We start from the raw sequence: 16866 nt of genomic DNA on the forward strand, positions 1-16866 counted from the left end.
GACACATTCAACATTGGTCAGCCTTCGAGAAGCGCACTACTGGACTATTACCAAAACAAATTTCTGCACTTTCCGTCCTCTCACCCTTCTGCCAACACCGCTCCGGCATGGTCTCCAGCTGACGGTTCTAAAGCGCCAACTGTTTTTGTGCGGCCACGGTCACGATCACGATCAGTGTGTCGAGGAAGTGTCGAGTTCCTGGGGTAAGGGTTACGGGACCGTGTATTGTGGAGTCTGCCCGAAAAGATTGGGGGTTCAGTTTGCAGACAATGGCCGACGCCATCTCCAAGGACCTGGGTTTGAATTCTAGAGTCACCACCCAACAACATGGTTCTACCGTAGACCAACATGCCACAGGGGGGAGCCAGCCTCCAGCGGGAAAGGCAGACCACACCACCGTGTCGGCGATGGAAGCCCCCCAGCACGAAAAGCACCCTGCGATACTTCACACTTCGACGGACTCGTACGGCCTGAGCCAGCCAGCGTCCGGCGTCAATGTCGAACGAGCAGAGAAGGACTTTGCAGAACTAAGCAGAGAACTGAGTTCCATCAGCCGGCGCATTTCAAAGACACACTCTCGAGCCTCCACCGCCAAAGCCAGAGATATAGAGAAAGCGGTCAGTGCGTCAGACGATACCTTCGACGACACCTTTGATCTGGAAGCGACTTTGCACGGGAACAGGGAGGCAGATGATGCTGCCGGGATCAAGTCCAAGTACATTGGCGTCATCTGGGAAAACCTCACGGTTCGGGGGATCGGGGGCGTCAAAAACTTTGTCAAGGTCTTCCCCGATGCTTTTGTTGACTTTCTCAACGTGCCTGGGACGATCATGAGCATGTTTGGGCTGAGGAAAAAGGGAACCGAGTTTAAGATTCTGCAGAACTTCCGCGGAGTTGCGAAGCCCGGGGAAATGGTGCTGGTTCTGGGTCGGCCGGGCAGCGGCTGCACGACGTTTCTCAAAGTGATGGCGAATCAACGCTACGGCTACACCGGCATCGACGGCGAGGTTCTCTACGGCCCCTTTGACGCGGCCACCTTTGCGAAGCGTTATCGCGGTGAGGCGGTGTACAACCAAGAAGACGACGTGCACCACCCCACTCTCACCGTCGGCCAGACGCTCGGGTTTGCATTGGACACGAAGACGCCCGGCAAACGGCCGGCAGGGTTGAGCAAGGCCGAGTTTAAAGAGCGGGTGATTCAACTGTTGCTGAAAATGTTCAACATCGAACACACCAAGAACACCATCGTGGGGAACCCGTTCATCCGAGGGGTGTCCGGCGGCGAGCGCAAACGGGTCTCGATCGCGGAGATGATGGTGACCGGAGCTACGGTGTGTGCGTGGGATAACAGCACGCGAGGCCTGGACGCCTCGACCGCGCTGGACTACGCCAAATCGCTGCGAATCATGACCAACATCTACAAGACCACCACGTTCGTGTCCTTGTACCAGGCATCCGAGAACATCTACAAGCAGTTCGATAAGGTGTTGGTCATCGACCACGGCCGGCAGGTCTTCTTTGGCCCGACCCAAGAGGCCAGAGCGTACTTTGAAGGACTGGGCTTCTTGGAAAAGCCTCGCCAGACCACGCCGGACTACCTGACCGGATGCACCGACGAGTTCGAGCGAGAGTACCAACCCGGCAGGGGGCCAGAGAACACGCCGTCGACCCCGGATGCATTTGTCGAGGCCTTCAACAAGTCGGTCCATGCCCAGCGGCTGGTGGACGAGATGAACAGCTACCGCCAGTCCATGCAAGAAGAAAAGCAGCTCCATGATGACTTTGTGGCGGCCCACCAGCAAGCCAAACGGAAGCACACCCCCAAGCATTCGGTCTACTCGGTGCCGTTCCATCTGCAGGTCTGGGCCCTGATTAAACGGCAATATCTGATCAAGTGGCAAGACAAGTTCTCGCTCGTCGTATCCTGGATCACGTCGATCGTGATTGCCATCGTTCTGGGGACAGTCTGGCTGAAACAACCCCAGACGACATCCGGCGCCTTTACCCGTGGCGGCGTGCTGTTCATGTCTCTGCTCTTCAACGCCTTCCAGGCTTTCTCCGAGCTTGCATCCACCATGATGGGCCGTCCCATCGTCAACAAACATCGGGCGTACACCTTCCACCGGCCGGGTTCCTTGTGGCTGGCGCAGATCGTGGTCGACACTGCCTTCGCGTCGGCTCAGATCTTCGTCTTCAGCGTCATTGTGTATTTCATGACGGGACTGGTCCGCACCCCCGGGGCGTTCTTCACCTTTGTGCTCATCATAATCACCGGCTACCTGTCCATGACCTTGTTCTTCCGCACGGTCGGCTGTGTGTGCCCCGACTTTGACTATGCGATCAAGTTCGCCGCCGTCATTATTACTCTGTTCGTCATCACGTCGGGATATCTGATCCAGTACCAGAGCCAGCAAGTATGGCTGCGATGGATATTCTACATTAACGCGCTGGGGCTGGGCTTCGCGGCCATGATGATGAACGAGTTCGAGAGGTTGACCATGCGCTGTACCGCCGAGTCTCTCGTCCCTTCGGGGCCGGGCTACAACAGCATTGACCACCAGGTATGCACTCTGCCCGGATCGGAAGCCGGCTCGAACGACGTGTCGGGAACGGCCTACGTCAAGCTGGGCTTCTCGTATGACCCCGCGGACCTGTGGCGCAACTTCGGGCTGATCCTCGTGCTGATTGCCTTCTTCCTCGCGGCCAACGTCATCATGGGGGAGATGGTCAAGTATGGAGCGGCCGGTCGCACGGTGACTTACTTCGCCAAGGAGAACAAAGAGCGGCAGGCCCTGAACGCAAAGCTGCAGGAGCGTCGACAGCGGAGACAGACGAAGCAAGATGCTCAAGACAGCTCCGAGCTCAACATCGCCTCCAAAGCCATCTTGACCTGGGAGAATCTCACCTACGACGTGCCGACGCCTGCGGGCCAACTCCGACTGCTCAAAGACGTCTTTGGCTACGTCAAGCCGGGACAGCTGACGGCCCTGATGGGCGCCAGCGGTGCCGGCAAGACCACTCTTCTCGACGTCTTGGCCGCACGCAAGAACATCGGGGTGGTGGGTGGCGATATCTTGGTGGACGGCCTGAAGCCGGGGCGTGGCTTCCAGCGCGGCACTTCGTACGCCGAACAGCTGGACGTGCACGAATCGACCCAGACGGTCAGAGAGGCCCTCCGGTTCAGCGCGGACCTCCGTCAACCGTACGAGGTGCCGCGGGAGCAAAAGTATGCTTACGTCGAGGAGATCTTGTGCTTGCTGGAGCTGGAGTTTCTGGCCGACGCCATCATCGGCACTCCCGAGACCGGTCTTTCCGTCGAGGAGCGAAAGAGAGTGACCATCGGGGTGGAATTGGCGGCCAAACCAGAGCTTCTACTGTTTCTGGACGAGCCCACGTCCGGTCTCGACTCGCAGTCGGCCTTCAACATTGTGCGGTTCCTCCGCAAACTGGCGGCAGCCGGGCAGGCGATTCTTTGCACCATCCATCAACCCAACAGCGCCCTGTTCGAGAACTTCGATCGCCTGCTCTTGTTGCAGCGGGGCGGCGAGACGGTCTATTTCGGCGACATTGGCAGAGACGCGTCGGTCTTGCTCGGCTACTTCAACAAACATGGCGCCGAATGTCCGGCGGACGCCAACCCGGCGGAATGGATGCTCGACGCCATCGGGGCCGGCATCGCCCCTCGCATCGGCGACCGCGACTGGGCCGAGATCTGGCGCGACAGCGACGAACTGGCCGCGGTCCAGGCGGAAATCATCGAGATGAAGGCCCAACGCCAGCGCGAGATCTCTCACGAGCCGGCGCACGACGAGCGAGAGTACGTGTCGCCCCTGTGGCATCAGATCAAGGTGGTGTCGTGGCGCACGCACCTCGCCTTCTGGCGGTCCCCGAACTACGGTTTCACCCGGTTCTTCAACCACGTCGTCGTCGCCATCTTGTCCGGGCTTGCCTTCCTCCAGCTCGACGACAGCCGGTCGAGCTTGCAGTACCGCATCTTTGTCATCTTCCAGGTCACCGTGGTGCCGGCCCTGATTCTGGCCCAGGTCGAACCCATGTACGACCTGTCGCGGCTGATCTTCTACCGCGAATCGGCGGCCAAAGCGTACCGCCAGTTCCCCTTCGCCTTTGCCATGGTGTGCGCCGAGATGCCGTACAGTATCCTGTGTGCGGTCGGCATGTTCCTCCCCTTGTACTACATGCCCGGCTTCAACAGCGCCTCATCCCGCGCCGGCTACCAGTTCTTCATGATCCTGATCACCGAGCTCTTTTCCGTGACCCTCGGCCAGATGGTGGCCGCGCTCACGCCGTCCAGTTTCATCTCCAGCCTGCTCAACCCGTTCCTGGTCACCATCATGGGCCTGTTTTGCGGCGTCACCATCTCGAAACCGCAGATGCCCGGCTTCTGGCGGGCGTGGCTGTACGAGCTCAACCCCTTCACCCGTCTCATCTCGGGCATGGTCACCACCGAACTGCACGGCCTACCGGTGAACTGCCGGCCGCGTGAACTCAACTCGTTCCCGGCCCCGCCCGGTCAGGAGTGTGGCGAGTACATGTCGGACTTCTTCCAGCGCGGCGGCGCGGGATATTTGGTCAGCAACGCCACCGACTTCTGTCAGTACTGTGCCTACCGGGTAGGTGATCAGTTCTACGACACTCTCGAGATTAGCTTCGACCACCGCTGGCGTGACCTGGGCATCTTTGCCGCCTTCATCGGGAGTAATCTGATCTTGTTGTTTTTGGGATCCAGATATCTCAACTTTAACCGACGATAGAGAGGCTGCCGTGACCGTTGGTTTAGGTTAGAGTTGGAGGGTATCAAGGTTAGGCAAAGAGGGGAAGGGGAAGGAGAAGGGGCAGTCCCTGTGCCGTGCCAGTGCCAGGACGGGTGTGAGGTGAGGTGTGAGGTTGAGGTGTGAGGTGTGAGATGTGAGGTGTGTTAAGTGTACGGATATTGATTACGACATACGAAAAGCGGAAAAGGGGGGACGACGGAAAAGAAACGGCCTCAAGACTGCGCAGAAGTAGAGTTTGTAGAGAGATATATATATATATGTATATATACAGTATATGACATATGTACATGATCAGAATATCCATATCTGTTCATTATACATGTCTGGCAGGGCAGGCTCAGGCTGTGAAGAGAGCCAGTCGTCCGTCCGGATCGATACTGTACTGTACTATACTGGACTGTACAGTTACACATTCTATCGGTACCTACTAAAGTAGGCAGATAGACGAAGAATCCACTTCAATCACAGGCCCAATGGCCAGTGGTATGTATGGTATATATGTACACTGCCTAGGTACCTCGACACAAGGTTCTAGAAAACATCGGCGTTCTCGGCTCTCTGGGATCCTCCTATGGTCTCGGTCTCAATCCAACTATACCAATAACCATCAGTGATCTCTACTTGGTCCTGACGATGGCGTCGTTCACCTCGGAGGATTTGGACTTCAACTCCTGGGGGCTCGAAGTCGAAGTCGAAGTCGACGGACTCCCAAAAGACAGTGACAGGCGTCTTATGGTGGGAGACAACCCGCTCGAACTGCCGGTGCGGTTCGATCGCTCTGCTCTCGGCGTCGGCGCGTTGCGGCGGTACTCGGATTCCGCATCGACCACACACTTCTGGTCGGTGAACAGGGCATTGCCGGCGTACAAGGCGGCCCCGGAATCAACGAGGTTGAAGCCCGGAAACAGCAATAGCTTCCTGTTCGGCAGGTCCAGAGGCTGGCCAAAGTAGTCCAAATACTCCCATTTCCAACCCGACGGCTCCGAGTCGTTGCCACACACGACGGCTTGCACTTCATCGTCACCACTGCTATACTGCATGCTCGTCCACAGCTTGGCGGCCTCGGTGAACATCTCCTCGAGCCTACTTGCGAGACCTGTGCTGCTGCCACTGCCACTGCCACTGCTGCCGTCGCCGTCGCCGTCACCGTCATTACACATGAAGGAGAGTTTTCTGACCACCATGTCTCGAGCAGTCAAGCTCCGCTCGTGCATCACTCGGCCTAGCTCTTCTTGAGTCTTGCTGTTGCTTCCTAGCCAGAACGCGCGCATCAGTTGTCTCTGCTTGGAGCCGGCTTCGAATCGGCTTCTCATCATCTGTTGCAAAGTCGCGCTCTGGTCTGTTGACCCCGGTATGTAGCACGGCTGGAAGACGTGCGTCGTCAGCTCCGACGAGATGACGTGCATCGCTGCAGCCACACGGAGTAATTTAGCCAGTTTCGTGTTCAGAGGCGGGATCTCGAACGGCATGTCGCAGATCTGTATCCCGAGTTGCTTGAGGCCGTTACTCCACACATCGCGTTTCTACCACCCAGCCCTGCGTTTAGCAGGAGGACAGTAGCAAGGGGGGTGGTGCCGGTATCGGACTAGCACCTGAAAGGAAAAAAAGAGAATACATACGACAAGGATGTCGGCAGAAAGATCGGGAATAAAACATGCTTGGATGGTCTTGTTGAAAATGTCGAAAAATTCATCGATCCTCGATACCCTAGTAGTGAGCAAGTCAGCTCAAATGAGCAAGGGCTGTCGAATCTTCTAACATAGTAAATGCACAGGAGTCAAGCTTGCACTCACATCTTATCCCGGTCCAGCGGCTGCATATGGGACGTGTACTGCTCCCATTGTGCTAAAGTTTGAACGGCGACGTCGAGCTGCGTTTTCGCAAGCTCAGCGTCGTTCTTTGCCTTGTCCACTTCTTGTGTAAGCTGAGCTGATTTCCGTTTCCACTCGGCCAATTCAGCTTGTAGCTTGGCCGTCTCAAGGGAATGGCGTGCCGTCAAATCCGCCTTTTCGTGCAAGAATGATGCATGTCTTCTTTCATAACTAGTCAGGTTTGAAGTGACCGTTTCCTGGAGCGCTTGGATCTTGTTATCTTTCTCCTTCATCAGCTGTTTCCTGCGCTCGTTTTTCCGAACAAGCTTGTCGTGATCCTGAATGACTGTTTCCACGCCATCCGCATGTGCACCCAGATATGCGGTGAGATCGTTAATGCGTTGCACAAGAGTTTGCATGGAAAATTGAACCTGCGTATGCTCGTACTGCTGCTTAATTGTTGTGGCGCTCGAGACTGGGGACATGACCCTGCTGTTGCTAGTGACAGATTGAGTGGTAGATACGGTTGACTGCGAAGCCATCATGCAATCAATCCAGTGTCCGAGCACCGACTGAGATTGAGTCAGCCAGTCCGTCTTGCTGAAGGGCAGTTGCAAGACGTGTGAATAAGAGTCGGAGGTCCCGTCTGAAGTACATGGCCGTGGTGTTGGCCTCCTCTAAGTGAGGCTGAAAGTCCCAGACGGCTCGGTCGTCTTGTCTCGGTCGCATGTGCGCTCTCGAGTATGGATGAGCTCTGTCCAACCCGTCCAGAGCAAGAGATGACTGGTGCGCCAAGCAGACATCTGCAGCGTGCTTCACCCCACTGTCTTTTGTTCGATTGTCTGCATCCTAGGCACCAATAGAGATGCTAGATACTTCGCCCTGAAATATGCTGGAAAGATGTGGCGGCAGCCGATTGGTGGAAGCTGAGCACTCAGACAACACCCGTTCAGACCGACCTGCACGCACGCACGCTTTGCTGTACATAGAGCATCCTGGTACATAAAGTTGCCCGAGTGCCTCCAAAGGTTCATTCATTTGGCAAAGATGTCGGATCATCCCTGTTGCTGCCATGGTAATGGTCGCATTCGCATGACAGTCTAGCCATTCAAGCCATGCCACGAGAGAACCCAGATATGGTCCAAAAGACACTCTCTCTCGTCGCACGATTTAGAGCTTGGAGGCCACCAGGGCCGACAAATTCGTCGAAAGTCGTTGAAGGTCCTATGATAGTCCGCCCGAGCCGTGGGCTGGCAATGCATAACCGTGGTGAAGATGACTTCATACGTCTGGAAGATCAAATCCTGGACAAGGATCATGCGATTGTTTCGATGTGCTTGTTGACAATCCTGCTCGTATCCCGCCCTCTTCCAGTCCTCGACTTCCCTCTTGCCTCTCTCCACAAATGCAAATGTCCTCTCAGTCGGCCGGTGGGATAATTTAAAGGACTCTCTCCCCCGTTGAATATAAAAGCGTCGTAGAAAAGAGCGCCCATGATGCCTCCGCTCAAAGTCCCCACCCACGGCCCCCAGATCCACCACCAACTGTGCAAGGTGAAAACTTCGGTCCCAAAGCCTGCAGCCCAGGTGATCAGCCTAGGACCAAAGTCCCGGGCGGGGTTGAGACAGGTTCCGGTATTGTAGGAGAACGCGATGCACAGGGCAGTGATGAGGAGTCCAATAATGAATGCGTGCATCCCAGCCCCTGGTGGTGCATTACTGTCGTCTCCCAAGGCAAGAATAGAGCCTACCAGAATACCCGTGGCCACAAATTCGGTGAAAAAGGCAGCCGAGTTGCTCAACCCCTGGCGTGGCGCGGTCCAGAAGGCTGGTCCAGCACGTCCCAGATCCGCAGCTGCATACTGCTGGATGGCGTCTTTGTATAAGCCGTACACAACCCCTGAAGCAGTGATTGCCCCCAACATTTGCGCAACAACATACTGCCAGCAAAGCGACCAAGGAAAGCCGCGGAATATGGAGAGGAGGATGGACAGGGCTGGATTGAGATGGCCGCCGGAGATGCCGCCGGCAATGTATATTCCCATCATGACACCAAGCCCCCATGCAAAGTATGCACTGAGGAGGTTTCCGAAGTCATCTTCTGCGGTCGTACGTACGACACTTCCACAGAGGCCAATGGTCATGAACACCAACGTTCCCAAATACTCTGCCAGTGGCTGCCGGAATTTCTGTCGGACTGGCCCCCACCAATTGAAGTAGTCTGGGTCGATGGGCTCTTCAGTTTGGGAATGCTGGGGCTGGAGATCCGATTTCTGATATTCCTCCCAGTCAATGTTTGGAGCGTGGTGTTGCAAATCGCTCACATTCTCCGCGGTGTCTGCAAGACTTTGCATATGTCTTCGGGCAGACTCGATCTCAGCTTCACTGGTAACATGGTTAAGTTCGTGGCCACCGGCTATGTCCTTTCCGTGTTCTACAGCGAAATCCTGCACTGTCGACCCTGTTGCCTGCCTCTTGAGGGCCGTGTCATCATCCTCGTACCTTGCGGTGGTGTGTACCATGCCCTGATCGCGAGCACTGATATGCTCGGCTCCGAGAGGACGGCCTTCCCGATAAGGCCTTGCGATGAGAACGTCTTCGGGTCGGATTGATGTATGTCCTTGTATGCCCTCGGGATGATATGTGGACGCATGTGCGGTCGTGGCCCGTCTAAGAAGGTCTTGGTCAGGAGAATGCCTCCGAGTGTGGCTACTCGGCCGTGGCAGCATCTGCCACTGTTCATGCTCATGCTCATTTCTTGATGGGGTGACCTCGATTTGTGGGACAGCTTCGGTGCCTTCGGGCGCAGAAGGTTGCACCGTTGTAGGAGTATGTGGATGACCCAGACTTGGTCGTCCTGGATGCCCTTTGCTTTGCTGGGTCGTATGGCGAGGCTGCATACCTGGGCGCATTACTCGTGGTAGAGGGGCGGCCAGTCCCCATATTGGCCGGTTGGAGGGTTCGTCGTAACTTGGATTGTAGTCTTGATATTCCTGACTTACGAAAGTGCCCTGGTCCCGGCTTCTGGTCCCCGGTAGATCTACCGTGGATGTGCCTTGGTTTCGACTCCTGGTGTGCAGTATATCCAGAGTCACCGGCCTCGGGCCCGCCAGGGAGTAAGTTGCTTCTCGTGGGGTGGCGGTCGAGCTTTGCGGTTCAAGAGGATGCGAGTGCGGGTGTGGGCGTGAACCCATACTCGAGAGGTGAAGAGAACCATCTCGTGGCATGTCTGGCGATTGTGGGCTACCAACTCAAAGGGAAACGGCATCAAGCAGCGAGCTGGCTCAGAATCTGCCGCCTCTGAGGGTATAAAGAGAAAAAGAGAAAGAAATGACGCATGCTGCTCACGCATGGATCACGGATTTCATCGAGGTGCCACTTCCCATCCACCTTTTGAACGCTGTGGCGCGGTCGACCCCAGCTTACGCTAGCTAGATGGGCTTAGGAGCTTAAAGCTTAGGGTGGCACCTAGATGGTACCTGCAGCTTAGGGGCTCTTAGGGGCTTAGGCTCTTAGGGTTATGTACGAGGCTCACCTGCCGTAGAGGGCTTAGGCCTCTCTAGCGGTTGAGTTCTTACCGCTGCAGCCAAATGCCATGTCCGGAGCTTAGGTGCCACTTACGTACCTAGTAGGCTGTGAGTATTTCGCATCCACGCTAAACTAGGTATATTTCAATAAACACCTTATAACCCCGCCTATAACTGTACCTAATTCTTTACTTTCCTACTAAAAGTTATTGATTGCTCCTAATCATGTCTCTATTGCCGCCCCCGAAGCTGTAGATACCACCAATGGTCACGGGGCCAATTCCCTGAAAGATGTATGGTATAGAGAAAGAAGACCACAAGAGGCCAATTGCAGATACCTTCTCTCCAGTCCATGTCACCACTGGATCCTGGACAGACTGCGAAAGGAATTCCATCCAGCCTTCGTAGCTGACAGCAACGTTGTTCCCAGCTTCGACTGCCTGTCAAACCTGCCATACCTCTGCGCCTGCATTGATGAGACCTTGAGCGTTTGAATGCAAATCCCGACGAACATGTCATGTATCCGAGAAGGACGCTGGAAGCAAAGTCCTTGCGATTCTGTTGATCACATGTGTCTTTGTCATGGTCATCACGAACGTGTGTATTCCGGCAGCTAAACGCTCAGAATTCAAGTAGCAGGGGATCACAATTGCTAAGAGTCGGGCGCGTTTACAAAGAAGGAAAAAAAAGCTATCGCACATTGCGTCGAGAGCTGTAACAGGCAGCCTTCCAGAGCTTGTCCTGTTTTCCAAGGTGAGAGACAAGAAAATCGGCGAGAGTATAGCAAGCTCCTCCGCTTCTCGGCCACCACGTGGACCTGTACATGGTTGTCAGGTACGCCGATGCCCTCGACATCGAACGAGAGCATGCTAGCCAACGGATTACGCATGCTGCAGAGCAGGCACGAGGTCCTGTAACGGCACGGGAAGAACATAGACGCACGATTCTCGCTCCGATGCCGGCAGTATGATGGTGCTTGTTCCCTTACTGGCCCTAGGACTGGTCGTCGTACTGACAGCGCGACTTACGAGAAAACTCAAGCCTCAGGTCGACTCTCTGTGTGCTCCAAACCGGCCCTCCTCAACTCCTTCCTATCTCTTGGCCTTCGATAGCTTTTCATCGGCTACTCCATACCACGGTGCCGCTCTCACTGCCATGCTACGCCTCTCAAGCCGGCCGCCAATGACCGACAAGTGTTACAGCACGCATATACTGATCTGTATAGTATGCTGAGAGCATCCCGGCCCTGCAACATGGGTGTCACAGCCCAGTTGCACAGCGAAGCTCTCGAGGCACCGCCCGCGCCGCTTCTTCTGCTGGAACGTGGCTATTTGGTTGGACATGCGCGTTCCATGTCCGTCCGCCCAGACTTGCCAAGGGTTTCCGTCTCCCTGCATCTTGGCATCACTCCGCCGGCCGCTGCTGGACTCGCGGAGCCCGGAGCAGATGAGCTTGGATTTGCACCTTACTGGAGATACCTCGTATGGATGACCGTCGCGCAATCAGCCATGGCCGAGTCTTTTCACACATTTCTCGCAGAACTTCATCCACCACGCGCGGTGCATAATGCCGGTTCCCGGAGCTCTCCACTGGAGACCCGATGCAATACAAATATGCACGAAGCGCGGCGAGCTACAAAACCGGCAAGCTTGCACTGTCGGGTCAGAAATGCGAAATCTTTCAAGTCTGGGTCAAGATAGTCCTCATCAGAGCCAAACGCCAACATGAGAACCCATCCTGGTCTGAAGGCTACCCTGGCCATTGCTGCCTTCTGCGCTCAATGTGCTGCCCAGACTTACCAACGTCTGGGGGGCTGCCCGACGTTGGGCTGTATCCTGCCCCCTGATCAAGTGGACTTCCTGCCTGGCCAGTACTTTGACATCCGTGTTGAAGTGCACGCGCCGCTGAACGGCAGTGAAGTCATCCCAGGCTACACGACTCCCGACACGAACTTCACTCTGACCATTGAGAAGGAGGGCCAGGCCGCAAAGCCAGCTGCAGCCTTCTTCAATATTCCTGAGCCGACACTCGAGACCTGGAACTTCACCTGGTACGAAGACTTGTTCGCCAAAGCAGCGCACACGCCGTCGCAAGTCAAGGTTGCCGCAAAGGCTTACAGGCGGGTTGCGCTCTATGAACCCGGCCAGTACATTGCCACATTGAAATATCGAGATAGCTCCACCACCTATGCCAACTGGACAGTGCGAGACATCACACCCGCCAGAAAGGCCAAGAATGTGGTCATGTTCATTGGAGATGGCATGACGACCAATATGATCACTGGTAAGCCTGCTCGTCCTGAACTGGAGCCGTGAGCCTATGCTAATACCGATCAAAGCGGGCCGACTGCTTGCTCACCAGTCCGTCAATGGCAAGTATCAAACCAAGCTGGCGATGGACTCGTTCCCAGTGCTGGGCCACCAGATGACGCATTCTCTGGATTCGTTCATTACCGACAGCGCCAACTCTGCCACGGCTCTCTACAGCGGTCACAAGTCGACCGTCAACGCGCTGGGCGTCTATGCTGACAGCTCCAAGACGCCATTCGACGACCCCAAGATCGAGACGATTGCCGAGATTTTCCACCGGCTCTACAACGGTGGCATTGGCATCGTCTCGACCGCCTTCATTGCCGACGCCACTCCCGCGGCCTTGACCGCACATACACGCGACAGGGGCCAATACGGAGCGGTCATCGACTCGTTCCTCAACGGCATCACCAACTACACATGGACCAACTGGACCGGCCCGGATGTCCTCTTCGGCGGTGGTGCGGAGCAATTCTACCCCGGCAAAGGCTCGTTCCAAGGCAAGGACTACTATGCGGAATTCGCCAAGAAGGACTATGCTGTTGTGTTGAACAACACGGCCCTCCAGGCCGCTTCCAACTCGTCCAAGGCCCTGGGCATCTTCTCCGTGAGCAACATGGCCACCTGGCTCGACCGCAACGTGTACAAGAAGAACCTGAACAAGCCCAAGACCGCGCCCGACGGCTCCAACTCCAGCGCCACCGACCAGCCGGGTCTCAAGGAAATGACGCTCAAGGCCCTGGAGATCCTGCACACGCGCCATCCGAAGGACGGCTTCTTCCTCATGTCCGAGGCGGCGAGCATCGACAAGCAAATGCACACTCTGGACTACGACCGAGCCCTGGGCGAGCTGCTCGAGCTCGACGACACCATCAAAGCCACGCTCCAGTACCTCGAGGCGATCGGCGAGCTGAACGACACCCTGGTCCTCATCACCGCCGACCACGGCCACGGCTTCGACGTCATGGGCAGCGTCGACACCCGCTTCCTCAATGCCCAGGACACTGCTCGTGAGAAGCGCGGCGCCATCGGCACGTACCAGGAGTCCGGCCTGTCTCAGTACGTGGTGGCCAACCGCTCCGCGCCGCTCGGGAGCGACCAGAACCTCGTCTACAGCCAGGGCGTCCACTTCCCGGCCAACTGGGATCCGCGCTATACCCTGTTTTCGGGCCTCACCGCCAACCCAGACCACCGCGAGAACTACCAGGTTCACAAAAACGGCCCTCGTCTGCCGGCGTTGAATGTCACGGGCTTCTCCAGCACCGACTACTATGTCAACTACGTCGACGCTGTCACTGGCTTCGTCATCAATGGAACCTTGCCCGTGTCTGTAAGTTTACTCTTCCTCACGTTGCTTTACTCTTGCTCACGTTGCTCTTGCTCACGTTGCTCTTGCTCACGTTGCTCTTCCTCACGTTGCTCTTCGTCCGGAAGGAAGCGCTTGCTAACCGAGTTCGCTCGTCTGATTTAGGCCGATCAAGGCGTGCACTCGCTCACAGACGTGCCAGTTTTCTCGCAAGGTCCGTGCCAGGAGTCCTTCGGCGGCGTCTTCGGCAACGTCGACATCTTCTTCGGCATGGCTGCTTGCCTTGGCCTCAGCCGCACCAGCCCGCCATCTTAGAGTCCATGTATGGACCCACAAACCAGTCTGGGGCAGTCAAGGCTGGGTGCTGGGGGGTGAGAGTCTATACCTACAAACCAGCCTGGGGCAGTCAAGGGTGGTTGTCGGGCGATGAATGTGACGACTTGGAGAAAGCAAGTCAGATCTATGGCCTTCTAGCAGAGTAATCAAGTATGCCCTGGCATAGCAAGTATAAATTTAGGTGCATGTAAATAAATGATGGGTCAGACAAGTGCAGATCTGTAGCAAGGAAACAGGCTACTTTGACGGCGGTTGGTATTGCATCTACTAAGTCCAGATCAAATACCCTTCCAGTTGAACCAACACAACCCTGTTTCTTAGCATAGGTTGGAGCCCTTCCGAGCTGTCATAGACACATGGGGTGGTTGACAGCGACACACCCCCGCAGTGCATCAGCGCTGTGAATACATAACATGACATTGTTCGGTCTGCATTCGTTGACCGAAGCACCCTCTTCTCTTCCTCCTCGGTCACACGGTCCAGAGACGTCTGAGGCGCCCCGTCAGTCCTTCTGGCGACGGTGGCGACACCACGCCCGGCTCTTCACACAAGAGCTGTTCCAGTTGCGTGACCGCGAAGGTGCAGGTCTCCGTCTTGTGGTGGGCGGCTCCGAGGTGCTGCCTGAAGCCGGCAAGGGCATCCTTATGATATTTCCACGCAGTCTCCGGCCGGCCCAGCTCGCGATAGACTCGTCCAAGTCGATGGGCCGTCCATGCCTGGTCCAGGCTCCCGGGGCCCAACGTCGCTGCTTGTCTGGCCAACACCAGTTCATAGAATTGTTTGGCACGCACCAGGTACTCGAAACTCTTGAGTCTCTGTTGGACCAGTCGGTGGACGAGAGTGGGATAGTGCATCTTCCCCTGATCTCGATTGTAAGCTGCCTCTGCTGAAGCCCATACCTCAAGACTTTCCTTGTGGAATATGTCGGCAATAACTAATGTTGGCCATGCGGACCCCTCTCGGATGGTGCCTATATACCGACTGGATGTCAGTTGAGCCGGAGAAGACGCCGCTGACAGCGAGTTGAGTTCACGTAGGTGACAGACCTTCTAGTTCTCTCTTTCTGCGTAGGCTTGTCTCGTTTTCCGCATATATGTCAGGGGTCCTAAACACGCGTTACCACCATCCAGACGCAGGGTGTCTCGACCGAGCCATGACCTACAGGCCAAACTCCTCCAGAGCAAGCACGTTGGCCGAGCCTCTTGATGTGTCTGGTGGATGGAAAAGCTGTAGTCCTAGCTCCGGTGGTCTTGGTGCGTCCTCAAGCCGGGCCAGATATGTGGTGCAATTGTTGAATTCCTCGTCATGGGTCAAGAAGTACTCACTGGTGTTTGCCTTCATCTCCTCGATCTTTTCATACTGGAACAGCGCCACTTCGTCCAGACCTCGATCGACGTTGAAGCGGAAGTAGCGGTCACCGCCCCAGTGGTTACGGGTTTTCCTTTGCCTCATATCATCTTTTACCTCGAGTGCCGTCTGGTTTGTCCGGGTGGTGATCGCCTTGAGAGCATCCAGCACTCTGAGATCGATGCCCAGTCGTCTGGCCAAGTCGTGAGCACTCTCGGCTAACAGCGAGCCATGTTTATTGCCCAGAGAGACGATTTTCGATTCACCGGTGCCGATGCTCAGGAGGACGCCGATCCTGTTCTCGTCAAAGTGTCTACGATGATCTCCCCACAAACGAAACGCTTCGGCCAGGACCAGCTTGGTGGGATTGTTGAAACCCAAGGCTGCATCACACCAGTGGACGCCAGCGATGTCGATGGCCTTGAAGAAAGTGGAAGCGGCCGAGGTGGCCCGGGCCGCCTCCCAGATGGTACAGGGGTCAGTATTGCCAAAGCTGACCGGATAGCTGCGGAAGCCTTGGGCTTGGACGGTATTTGCGTGTGCGCGGTGAATGGAGAAGACAATGCTGGAGAGAAACACCGTTTAGCTGCTGGTATGTACTCTGTACAGTACCCTGCATGGTTTAGTCGTTCCGGCTAACTCACACTTTGCCCTTTTCACTCCGCAACTGGAAAGGATCCTGAAGCGGGTCGTGCACGGCGTGTTGGCCCAGTTTTCTCCTGATGACCGATTGTATCACCTCCTCCAGAGCTGTCGCACTGTATAGTTCAGCCCTGCCTTTTTTCCGCTTGCCAAAGACCGCCTCGCTCAGCCTTTCGTATTCGTGGAGGCATTCGTCGACCGACATGCGCAGCCGACCAAGCATGATCGCTATGATTCTGCGGCATTTGGTCAGCCCGCAGTCCGGGCAATTCTGTATCTAATCATGTCCTACCCGCCGGTGCTTGTGCCGCCAATGAGGTCGAAGTACTCGCAGGGCTTCAGCTGTTCCCTGGGAGGGTTCATTTGCGCGCCCACCTCCCGCATGATCTTTCTCAGGATGAGGAGGCTGGAGAGGCCACGCACGCCGCCGCCATCTGGGGAACATTGTCGAAGTCAGCACCGGACAAGGGGGCCTTGCAAGAGGCAGGCGACTCACCTAGGCTCAGAAGTCGGAGCTGCCCCTCCCCTGCGCCGGGGTGGTCCGCCATGTCAACCTGTGCCTTCAGGCTACTACGACGAGTGAAGGGCACCCGCGGGAGTTGAGGCCTGCGAAGACCAGATAGCCTCAGTGTTCTGGAGCCACCAAGTGTCCATCCAGAGCCTTTTCGACGCCAGGCGGTGAGACATGCCCGGCTGCGGCTGTCTTGTCGAGCTCCTTGAGCAACTGCGATTGCGACTGGCGGACTGGCGCTAGGCTAGATTCGAGGGGTGGCAGGTTCAGCCTCAGCCGCAACGC

General features: G+C 56.2%; 5 protein-coding genes across 5 annotated transcripts; 2 read left to right on the top strand and 3 right to left on the bottom strand.

Moving 5' to 3' along the window:
- Positions 1–269: 269 nt before the first annotated feature.
- A1O3_00518 (uncharacterized protein) lies at positions 270–4772 on the top strand (the record flags this gene model as incomplete). The annotated part of the gene is made up of 1 exon (XM_007730668.1): positions 270–4772. The coding sequence occupies one exon, from the start codon at positions 270–272 to the stop codon at positions 4770–4772; it is 4503 nt and encodes a 1500-aa protein (XP_007728858.1).
- A 638-nt stretch (positions 4773–5410) lies between these two features.
- A1O3_00519 (uncharacterized protein) lies at positions 5411–7089 on the bottom strand (the record flags this gene model as incomplete). Its single annotated transcript, XM_007730669.1, has 3 exons — positions 5411–6316; positions 6413–6500; positions 6587–7089. 3 exons carry the CDS (start codon positions 7087–7089, stop codon positions 5411–5413), a joined length of 1497 nt encoding a protein of 498 aa, XP_007728859.1.
- Positions 7090–7919: 830 nt separating this feature from the next.
- Positions 7920–9515, bottom strand: A1O3_00520 (aquaglyceroporin like protein, other eukaryote; the record flags this gene model as incomplete). Its single annotated transcript, XM_007730670.1, has 1 exon — positions 7920–9515. One exon carries the CDS (start codon positions 9513–9515, stop codon positions 7920–7922), a length of 1596 nt encoding a protein of 531 aa, XP_007728860.1.
- Positions 9516–11854: 2339 nt separating this feature from the next.
- A1O3_00521 (uncharacterized protein) lies at positions 11855–14060 on the top strand (the record flags this gene model as incomplete). The annotated part of the gene is made up of 3 exons (XM_007730671.1): positions 11855–12413; positions 12469–13769; positions 13911–14060. 3 exons carry the CDS (start codon positions 11855–11857, stop codon positions 14058–14060), a joined length of 2010 nt encoding a protein of 669 aa, XP_007728861.1.
- A 491-nt stretch (positions 14061–14551) lies between these two features.
- On the bottom strand, positions 14552–16618 carry A1O3_00522 (uncharacterized protein; the record flags this gene model as incomplete). Its single annotated transcript, XM_007730672.1, has 6 exons — positions 14552–15051; positions 15128–15186; positions 15244–15993; positions 16073–16306; positions 16363–16504; positions 16567–16618. The coding sequence occupies 6 exons, from the start codon at positions 16616–16618 to the stop codon at positions 14552–14554; spliced, it is 1737 nt and encodes a 578-aa protein (XP_007728862.1).
- Positions 16619–16866: the final 248 nt, after the last annotated feature.

This window comes from Capronia epimyces, assembly GCF_000585565.1.
Source record: "Capronia epimyces CBS 606.96 chromosome Unknown aczIQ-supercont1.1, whole genome shotgun sequence".
NCBI lineage: Eukaryota > Fungi > Ascomycota > Eurotiomycetes > Chaetothyriales > Herpotrichiellaceae > Capronia > Capronia epimyces.